The 10899-nt window shown below is 47.9% G+C and overlaps 1 protein-coding gene across 1 annotated transcript; it reads left to right on the top strand.

Moving 5' to 3' along the window:
* Window positions 1–4882: 4882 nt before the first annotated feature.
* Window positions 4883–10667, top strand: LOC124657337 (disease resistance protein Pik-2-like). Its single transcript, XM_047195908.1, has 2 exons — window positions 4883–5983; window positions 8835–10667. Exons 1-2 carry the CDS (start codon window positions 4883–4885, stop codon window positions 10665–10667), a joined length of 2934 nt encoding a protein of 977 aa, XP_047051864.1.
* Window positions 10668–10899: the final 232 nt, after the last annotated feature.

The raw sequence follows: 10899 nt of genomic DNA, 5'->3' as shown, positions 1-10899 counted from the left end.
CTAATTAGCTGCACTACCTGCAAAACCACCTGCTCGGTCTGCAGCATCCAACAGTGTCAATGCCTGCCAGATTCGGGGTTTTTTTTTTTTTTGGAAAGAGTACAATTTGCTTTCCAGTTTAAGGGCAGGCAAGACACGAAGGGCAGGCAGCCCAGAGGGGGGCATTGCCACCAGGTGGCTATAAATCCACACTCATACCTCTATACGTAGCCACAAATTTGTTTTTTTTCCTGTAGCTCAAAATACAATGCAATTTCTACCGAAATTTTGCATGAATATTCAGAACATGTGTATGCATTCATGGAATAAATGTGATAATTTTTTGAAACGCAGAAATACAGTTTTTAAATATTTTGAAAACTGTGAGCACTGGTGCTCATGTGCACCAAATTTGCTTCCCCATAGCAGGTCTATTAGTTAGCATGCCCAACTCAAGCATGTAATGGATGCATATGTGGGAGCACCGCTAGTGTGGAGCAAGAGTCTGACTGAGATACCAAAGAAGCTCCTGGAGCATTTTTTTTTAGAGTACTAAGATTCATCTAAAATATTGCTCCATTTCGAAAAAAATCTAAAATATTGCTTCTTGTACCTGGGCACCTTCAAGAAACATGAGATTAGGACTGGCTGCTTATTGCGGAAGTGGATTGTAGAAATCTATGGTTATATTAAAAAAACACGCACATGAGCATCAAGGAATATGCACGGGTACTACATCTAGCTCGTCGACATAAGCATGGTAAAGATACGTGCCATGTCACTTGGCTAGAGGAGCGGATGTATATCCCACATACATATATAGCTTCAGGTTCTCACAGATGTGATAATTTGGGTTCTTATATTTGTAAAAAAGCTCAGTGTGGGGTCCCCCACCGCTTTGCTTTAAGGAAAGCATGGTCCAAACTTAGGAGAAGGCCATGGCTAGCTCCAGATCATCATATACAAGTCTATCAAGGAGAACGAACTCATTCAAAACACGAACGTATGTCACATCTCCTGGATTGGTATCACCAAATTGGAGAAGCTACGGTACCCAGGTGGAGAGGATGAGGGAAAATAAGGATGTAGACAAATGTCATGGCAACCTCTATGATACCTTGGCAGACTAGGTTTGCAAAATTAAGTAGAATACCTGCAGGACTTAAATGCAAAGGAATCCTACCTGTCGTTGGATGCAGAATCGACGGCCTGGATGGATATAAGTTCGTTGGGACGTCCAACTAGTGTGGTAAAAACTGCGTTTCTTTTTCTCCTCGTGGCTTTGTCTTCGACCTCGAGGACGCACCGGCGTGTCTACGTAACGCCACACACGTCGAGGAGTAGCTGTCCTTGGAAGCAGCAGTAGCAAAAAAAAATATCCCTCCCGGGCCGCCACGCACGGGCGGCTCCGGAGGCGACAACGCCAAACCCTAGAGCGCCACCGGGATCTTCTCCTCCGGCCGCTGCCGCCGCCAGGGCCGGCGGTGGCGGCCACGCCTGGCCATCGAAGATGGCGGGCGCGGCGCGGCGCGCCCGGCGGGTCCCCTTCGTGCGGCGGCGGGACGCCATGGGCGGCGCGGCGGGCAAGTGCGGTCGGCGGCGCGGGGGCTACGCGGGCTCGCGGCGCGCGGCGGAGGTCCGGGGAGGGTGGCGGCGCGGGTCATGGCGGAGGCCGGCGAGGTCCGCAGGCGGAGCGGAGCGAGAGCGACGTCGGGTGGCGATGGGCGTGGCCGGTGCGGAAGGTGGCGGCGCGGAGAAGCTCGGCCGGGGAGAGCCTCGGCGAGCGGAGGTCCGCCGCCTCAACTCCGGCGAGGTCCGCGTCGCCCGGCGGCGGAGAGAGGAGGATGGAGTGCGGGCCGGATCCGGGCTTCTTGGGCCCGATCCGGGCCCGCTCGGGCCGGGGCGACATGGACGTGGGTGGGCGCCCGGAGTGGGCGAGGTCCACCACGGGCAGCATTGCTCCGGCCGGAGGGAGCATGGAGGCTGCGGTGCTCGGTCGGTCCGGGAGGTGGAGATGGAGGTTGACCGGATCTTCGGCGTGCTCGGGTGTGTCGGAGTGGCTTGCGCTTTTTGCGGCTTCATCATTGAGGCGTCGTGGCGGCAGCGGTGAGAGGCTCTAAGGCGCTCCGCCCTTGCTCGGGGCTTCGGAGATGGTCGACGACTCGGACGAAAGTCTTGCCTAGCTTGGGTTGGGCCGGTGGCGACGGCGCCCGTGGGCGTCGTTCCCCTCCTTGGAGGCGTCGCCGTGGAGTGTCGACATCTCCCCTACCCTTGGAGTTCGGGTGTCTTCGGGCGAAAGCCTTGATCCGGTGCGGATCGGCACGATGACAGCGTCGTCGATGTCGTGACTCTGTTGAGAGCTTCGTGCGTGAAGACACTATGCAGATGTTCCTTGCGGCTCTAATCCGGTGGCGCAACGGTCCGCGGCAGTTTTCCAGGGCGCTATGCACGCCTTTGCTGGCATTTCTTGAGGACGTCTTCTTGGGTCCGACCAAGTCCCGCCATTGATCTCCTTCGGATGGTGCGTTGATGAGGAAGGCCTTGCCGGAGTTGTTCTTCTACGGAGGTGCTGGCGCCGGTCGAGACGTGGCTTGGTTCTTTGCTTAGGACAGGTGCTTTGTGTTGTGGTTGTTTGGTCTGTAGCCGGTGTTGTGTGGGGTTACCCTCGTTACTTGTAGCGAGTGGTGCCGTTCTTGTATTCAAACCTCGACCTTCTATAAATATATGGTACGCCTTTGGCGTACTCTCGAAAAAAAAAAGGAAGCAGCAGTAGCAGCTGTGACTTTACCGCGCGAGATCGAGCGTGCAAGACTGGCTTTACTCGCGCGCCAACCATTGACTTACTTGCACGCGGAATAGTCAGGCACAGTCAGTCGGCATACATGCATCTGCATGAACGTTAATGATCGGGCATTGGCGTGCCTACGTACGCCACGTATGCACTGCACGTACGGCCGGTACGGTGTTCTATGCACTGCTGCTTCCTTCCCGGCCTGTGCGGCCGCGACATTTCGCCTAGGTCCGTAGTTATCCTTGGAAGCTGCGGCTGTCAATTTGTCTCAAAAAAAAAAAAAAAAAAAGCTGCGGCTGTCAATGTACCGCGCGAGATCGAGCCTCGAGCGTGCCAGACTTTCAGATAAGGCAAAAAATCACCATAATTGCGTGGAAAATACTTAAAATCATCTGTATTGGTATATTTTTTCAAAAGGCCACTGGTACAGTTTTACGCTGGTTTAAAGAAAAAAACGAACACTGATAGTTCATTCTAGACGCGCAAATGAGAACACGGTACATTCTAGACGTGCAAAGGTTGTTTCTGACGAGTGAGTCCCACACTATCATGATGATGTGGTGAACAAGAACACTGTAAAGGGATACATATTGTTAGGCAGGTTCAGTTTATATGGGGTTTAATTTTATACAGTTTTCTCCCGTCTCTTAAAAAGAAGTAAAACCCCCAGCCTATTTTCCACTCACGGCTTCGGCCACCCCTACCACTGAACCTGTTCTCCAGTGGTGACAAACCTAGCGTCTGCCAGTTGTATGAAATTGACCGCAAGGAGGACCGCCTTATCCCGCAATGTCGGCGCAATGTCATCATCTGACACCGCTATACTCCTATGCCCATGGTTAAAATCGACGACGAGGAGGGCCGACCGACTGCATCTACACATGTCATTGCAACATACATTGTCTCATCCCTCTCAATCCGTTACTACCAGAGGAAGGTGCTAGACCCAGAGCATACAGTGTGCCCATGCCGCAGTTGACGGTGGTCTCTTGGTCTAGGCCCTGGGCATGGTTGAACACGACATCCATGTTGGGGACTAAGGAGGCATAATGAGTAAGAGTGGGATAGGGGGCGCAACGGAAGTTAGGGAGGACGGCCTAGGCGTTGAGTTATGCGGCCGCATCGGGACATAAGAAGGAGATTCCGAGTCTTCCTATGGTGGACACGCTACTCCGTTGCAGGGATACATGACGCGAACGGGGGTGCCACCACACACGGCTAGGTCTACGTGTGCCGAAGAAGATCGGGGAGGGACAGAGAAGACGGTGTCATCGATGATGTCCTTCGACCGGGGCTAGAGAAGACGGTGATGATGTCGGCGACTTGAGATAAGTCAGACTGATTCCTTGGGAGCGGATGGACATGTAGACGCAGTGGAGCCGGTTGAGTGATCATGCAGACTCAGGGAGCTTCACAATGCCTTACGCAACGCAATGACAAGAGGGCGATGGTCATCGTCGAGCGTAGAACCGTAGAGTGGGCGAAGGAGAGTGAGAGGTAGGGTGAGTAAGAGGGAACTAGAGATGAGAGCTGTACGGAGGGATAGAGGATATAGGAAGAAGCTTAGCGACAAGGGGGGAGCAGTGCTCGTTCAACATGTGGAACTCCAACGGTGACCAGGGAGAAGATTTGCCCAGCCCGAGTGATGGAGGCGCGAGGAAGCGGGGTGTCTTTAGCTCGTGCTATTGTATGTAGTCATTGCTAGGTGATAAAGAATCTAGTTGTAATTTGTATTGCTGTTTATACTGTTGCGCTTGCTCATGATTTGGCGGAATTTTCGCAAAATAAGATACATAGCGACGGACGGGAAGACTCGTTTTGCTTTGGCAGTATCACGCAATCACGCGTCGACCGATGGCTTGCACGCTGAATGTCCATGCACTCGGGCAAGCATGCACTAGACGCCATGCACTCTTCTATTTTTGTGAAGCTGGCTCGCCGTTGACTGACCAGTGGCCCATCGAGGTTGTGTAAGATGACTTTGCTTGCTTGCATATATAAGACCATGCACCACGGGCATCTAGTATACCAAATCGCAAACTGAGAGAGATCCATTTCAGACAGAGAGATCTAGAGAGGGGGAGAGAGATATACAGAGGGGGAAAGAGAGAGATGGAGGCGACGGCGGTGAGCCTGACCAGGACGGTCCTCGACGGCGTGCTGGGCAGCGTGGGGACGGCCATGGCCGACGAGGCGGCTCTGCTGCTGGGCGTCCCGAGGGAGGTGGAGTTCATCCGCAGCGAGCTGCAGATGATGCAGTCCTTCCTACGGGTGCAGTCCTCCGCCGCGTGCTCGGACGGTGGGTGCTACAAGGACACGGTGAGGACGTGCGTGAAGCAGGTGCGCGACCTCGCATGCGACCTCGAGGACTGCCTCCTCGACTTCACCATGACCATGCACGCCTCCCGCGGGAGCTGGCTCCAGTGTGGGGGGCCCGACCTCGCCGCCCGCCACCGCGTCGCCGACCGGATCCGGCTCCTCAAGGCCAGCCTAGAGGAGCTCAACCAGCGCAACCAGCGGTACAACGTCTTCGCCGCCGACGCCAGCGTCGTCGCCGTGGAGCGCAGCCAGCGGTTCAACGTCTTCGCCGCCGCCGCCGACGGCCGCGTGGAGCTCAACCAGGGCAACCCGCGGTACGTCATCGTCGCCGACCATGGTCTGACTGCCGTGGAGGAGCACAGACACGGGAACGCCGACGAAGAATACCAGCTCGCGTCCGGGGAGGAGCACCAGGACATCAAGCGGGACGACGAGACGAAGCAACTGGTTGATCTGGTCCGAGAACAAAGTGCGAGTGTGGTGTCGGTGTGGGGCATGGGCGGGATGGGCAAGTCGTCCCTGGTGAGGATGCTGTATAACGACAGGGACCTCATCGATGGCTTCGACGGCCGCGCCTGGGTCACCGTGTCGCACCCGCTCGACTGCACCGATGAGCTCGAGCGGCGGCTTAGGAAGCAGCTCGGCGTGGAAGACGGCCATGGTCTCCGGGCGTGGCTAGGGAAGAAGCGCTGCCTCGTCGTGGTGGACGACGTGTCCTCGCAAGAGGAGTGGGAGCTCATATCCAGTTGTCTCGGCGGCAAGGGCGCGGGTAGCAGCCGGCTCGTCGTCACGACACGGCGAGAGGACGTCGCCCTTCTGTGCGCCGGGGAGAAGTACAAGTACAAGCTCAAACCTCTCAAACTCGATGAGGCCCGGAAACTGCTCCGTCAAAAGGTGCGTTATTTGCTCACCACTCTTGGAATCTTGGTCGCTTTTTTTTGCACTCGATTTGGTACTGATTTCCAATTTCCATACAAGTATCTTCAAATTTATACTAGTACTCAAGTAGATCCAAATATTGTTTACGTTTCTGCGTTAAATGAAACAAATTGTCACAACCAACATGACGGATATGTTTGAACAAATTTGTGAAGTCATCTAAGAACTAAGATTTTCCCAGCCCAGTTATTACATTTTTTGCATTACACGAACAAATTATTACGACATGGTTAATTTCGTTTTAGATCTGTATGAACAAATATTCAAAATCGATGGAGAAGAGTTTCGAAGTGACTAGGGCGTAGACAAACCCTTAGGCATTGTTTGGTATTAGAGTTTTTGTGGGAATTAGTAGGGGTAATACTCTAAAGTATTGGGTGAACTGTTGTTGTCACCCAATCCCCACAAAACCTCATCTCCAATTCACTATGTAGGAGTAGAGTATTGGGGATTGAGAAAAATACACTAAACTTTAGGAAATAGTGGGGATAAGCGGGGATTAATCTCGCTCATTACTCTCGTACCAAATATTGTTTTAGAAACTAGCACAGTGGCCCTCACAAATGCGAGGACATCCTATCTTTCTTAATGTGTGAAATGTATTTAACACGTGTCACTAGTACTCATTTATTAATATATAAAATTATAATCCTCTATATCCGCTATAAATAACTAAAAACACCCACAAGTATTTCTAGGCATCTGTTTCCTTTGCTATCTTTATGCAGGGACGTTGATTTCAACCTAGCACCTCCTGAACTCAAGTGAAGATACTCTACAGAAACTTTAAATACTATGTTAAAATCCTACTTGGTCAATAGAATTAATCACCTTTAATTTATGGGCACATGATTACCAGCTCTCATATACAACACTATATTGATGAACATATATGTACTTTGTACATGAGATTAGATCGCCATGTTTGCTAGTAGTACTTATGTGATGTTAGTTTCTCATGCAAGGTTAAAGTTTGGATATTCAATTGTTTTGTCTTTCATATGAATGCAATGTTTTTTTTTTGAGAATCATATATATGGATGTAAAGTTACTGGTGAACTATTGTTAGACCATGTTTAAATACCTTAAATAAAACTGTTGATACTCGTGCAGTAAACATAAGGTACCCATGATTAAGACAACTACGAATATCAACTGGTTTGTTTGTAACTACTTTACCTTTCTCTATCCTTGTACTCTGCGAATAAATGTTCCCCTTTCTGGGTATATAATATGTGCTTCTAAATTATAATAAATATGAAATATTTGATTGCGTTCTAAATAAAATCAATATACAAAATAATTTACTTATAGATAGGTCAGCTGAACATAAATAATTTTGACTAACATTCCGCTCATTTATATCATTTGGTAAAATAAGGCGATATTTCACACATGGACATGCATGGTCTCTAAAGATGCAACTTTAACTATTACTTTTTATATGGACACGTTGCTCAAAGTTTAGAAAATAATTGTCAACAAAATTGTGAGCCATCCGACCGATCAGTTTGCGGTATTATAACGGTCGAGCAAATCTTTGAGTAAAAAAAAAAACTTAGCGGAACCTATAGTTGCAATGTGCGTAAAAATCATCGCTTGATCCAACCAGTTTCACCTGCATCACCAACGCCGTCTGGTTGGAGTCTCGGTCTCTCAGCGACGTATGTAGAGATGGCTAGTCAGTCTAGCAACCCCTGCTATGATTTCTCTAGCTTGTAGACCAGCCGGAGTCTCAGGCTAAGCAACGACGACCATTCGGCCTTCTGAAGCCTACTTTGTTGGTCCGGCTGTTAATCTTTGATTTGCATGAAAGGATTCACATACGGCAATGTCTGGAGCTAGCAAATGTAAAAGAAAAAAAAAAGGCAAATCTAGAGAGTCCTAAAGATGCACGTCTAAGAAGACTTGTCGTTTTAATCTAGGACTCTTTTTTCTTTTCCGCGTCTGATGTGATTTAACTTCCATATTTGGTATAAATGCTTGTTATTGAACGTGTCAAACTCGTAGTTACTTGTTAGTTACGTGAATATTAGTCTTTTATTAAATCATAGCCGTAAATTATAGATCTAATAGTCAAAATAATTCTAATGATGTAGATTAACGTGGTGTCTCTATTTTAGACCCATGTATTGTACTTCTAATATATAATAGATAGATGTATTGTACTTTTAATATATAATAGATGAGTGGGAATTTAAATTTTGGTGGAAATTATCCCCACTATCCCCGCAAAAACTCTGGTACCAAACAAGGCTTTAAAAGGATTGGCCTTTTCGCAAATCATTTGACAACTAGTTCCATGAGGAACATCACGGAACAAACTTAAATTACTCAACTTTCGTCATACAAAGAACAACATTCAGAATATAGTTGAAATACAATATAAGAATTTGCCTGCCAACTAAAGAATGGATGGTACAATGTTAATGAAATTTATTAGTTGCGAAAACATCAAGGTTTTTTTTCTCATTCACGGAAACCAGTAATACTGATCAAAATACTGTTCGAAATTATTTAAAATAATTTAAAAATTGGTCCTAGATTTATCAAAATTAGTTCAATTTATTTGGTTATAACTGTATGGTTGGTGCCGGAAAACCGATTACTGACGAGATACCGGGAATACCGGTGGAGAAATAGAACCCTGGGTAACATTCACACTTCCACATTGATACGAATCATAGATTTGTTAGTCTGGTTGGATAGTGTTTTTTCTTACCGTTAGCCGGCTACTACTTCGGTTTGTCACTTTATTATTTTGTGCTCCTAGTTTCTTATTTTTCATTTATTTGTTTGTATCAAGGTTTACAAGCACGATGGCCATGAAATGACAAATGATATGTCGGACGAAGCCGATCTTATCTTGAGGCGATGTCGGGGCCTTCCACTTGCCATAGACACCATAGGAGGTCTATTGGCTAGCAGACCCAAAACAAGTAGGGAATGGATGAATTTGCGAAAGCACATTGGGTCAGAGCTAGAGTCCGATCGAGATATAAAAAGAGTAATTACCTCTAGCTACGATGGATTACCATATCATCTCAAGTCTTGCTTCTTGTACCTGAGTATCTTTCCGGAAAATCACGAGATCAGGTTCACCCGCTTACTGCGTCGGTGGATGGCAGAAGGCTATATAACAAAGCCACGTGACATGAGCATCGAGGAAGTCGGATGGAGATACTACAATGATCTCATCAATAGAAGTATGATCCAGCCTTCGGAGAAGGCTAGGGATAGCATGGCGGTAGAACGTTGCCGCATTCATGGCGTGGTGCTCCAAATAATCATGTCCAAGTCTATTGAGGAAAACCAACTCTTCATTATGGATAAGCATTGCAATGAGGCACCACAAAGTAAGATACGCCACTTGGCGGTGACAAAATGGAAGAGGGATGAGGAGAAGATGGTAAGCATAAACTTTTCACAAGTACGGTCATTGACAATTTTTGGAAAATGCCCTCCGTCCCTTATCTCCTCTAAACTGCGATTGTTGAGAGTTCTTGACTTGGAAGATACAGTTGAGCTAGGGAATGAAGATCTCAAGTACATTGGGGAATTGCTCCATCTAAGGTACCTTGGTCTGCGAAACACAAGTATTTCAAGACTTCCTTCATCTCTTGAGAACCTCAGGTACCTTGAGACATTAGATGTTCAAGACACAGAGGTGACACAGCTCCCGGCCGGTATCACCAAGCTGGAGAAGCTACGGTACCTTGTTTGTGGCATCAACTTTGCCAACGACTTGGTTGAGAAGACGAGGAAGAACAATGGTGCAGGCAGATATACCAGCAACCTATTTAAACCCTTGACAGACATGGTTTCCTGGTGGCGTGGTGCCTCTCCATCTTCAAGTTCCATCGGCGAGTTTAGTACTGTAGCAGCTCCTCAGAGGATTGAGAAGCTAAGGAACTTACAAGCTCTAGGGATGGTGCACATTACACAAGGAAGCAAAGTGGCAAGCAACCTGGGGAAGCTGACTAGCTTGCGGGAATTAGGAGTCGATGTAGATGCAAATGAAGATGTAAAGAAGGATTTATGCAGCTCAGTAGCAAGTCTTGTTCGTCTTGAACGGCTTGAGGTGCGCTCTGAGTCACTTGAATTTCTGAAAGACGTGAAGAAACCACCAAAGCATCTCACTGCATTGAACTTGTCCGGTCGTCTAAGCAGCCTCCCTAGCTGGATGATATCCCTCAATGATCTAGCCAAGGTAAAGCTAATTCAGACACAACTGAAGCGGGGTGACATTGAGGTGATTGGGAACCTGCTCAACCTTACTCTTCTTGCACTCTGGGAGGAGTCCTTTGCAGAGGAATCTTTACGATTCGGCAAAGATACATTTCAAAAGCTCAATCTGCTTTACATTGAAGGCCTGGAGAACGTCAGCACCATAACAATCGAGGATGGCGCGTTGCCCCTGCTCGAGAACCTTCAGGTAACGAAATGCAATAATTTACATGACCGCGAGGAGGGTCTGTCCAGTGTGTTGTCCTTGGTGAAACTGAATGAACTTGTCTTGAAGAGTTGCGGTGATAAACCGGAGCTGGAGAAGGCACTTCAAAAGCAGATTAGTGGATCTAAATCTGTGAACCGTCCGAAGCTTATTATCGGGAAGTCCATAGTAACAAAGATCAGTTAGCATATGTAATACTTGCGTTCGGCAATAGATTTATTTTCGACAAAAAACATATATTAATCACGGAGATACCAATTAGATCTATCCTCTGCAACAACGCATTACCCTAGCAGCATTATAGATTCACACAGCCAAGAAAAAAATGAATTACAAAAAAGTCCCACTAGAGTGATATATTCCTTGAAAGAGGAGTACTAACACCACCAAAATAGTAGAAATCTAGCTTCTTCAAATG

The sequence above is a fragment of the Lolium rigidum genome, chromosome 5 (genome assembly GCF_022539505.1).
Source record: "Lolium rigidum isolate FL_2022 chromosome 5, APGP_CSIRO_Lrig_0.1, whole genome shotgun sequence".
NCBI classification, from domain to species: domain Eukaryota; kingdom Viridiplantae; phylum Streptophyta; class Magnoliopsida; order Poales; family Poaceae; genus Lolium; species Lolium rigidum.
This window is presented reverse-complemented; position numbering and strand designations above follow the sequence as displayed.

Coding starts and splice junctions, on each gene's coding strand:
- LOC124657337 (XM_047195908.1), top strand. CDS start 4,883: ATGGAGGCGACGGCGGTGAGCCTGACCAGGACGGTCCTCGACGGCGTG. Junction 5,984..8,834: donor GGAAACTGCTCCGTCAAAAG/GTGCGTTATTTG, acceptor GTTTGTATCAAG/GTTTACAAGCACGATGGCCA.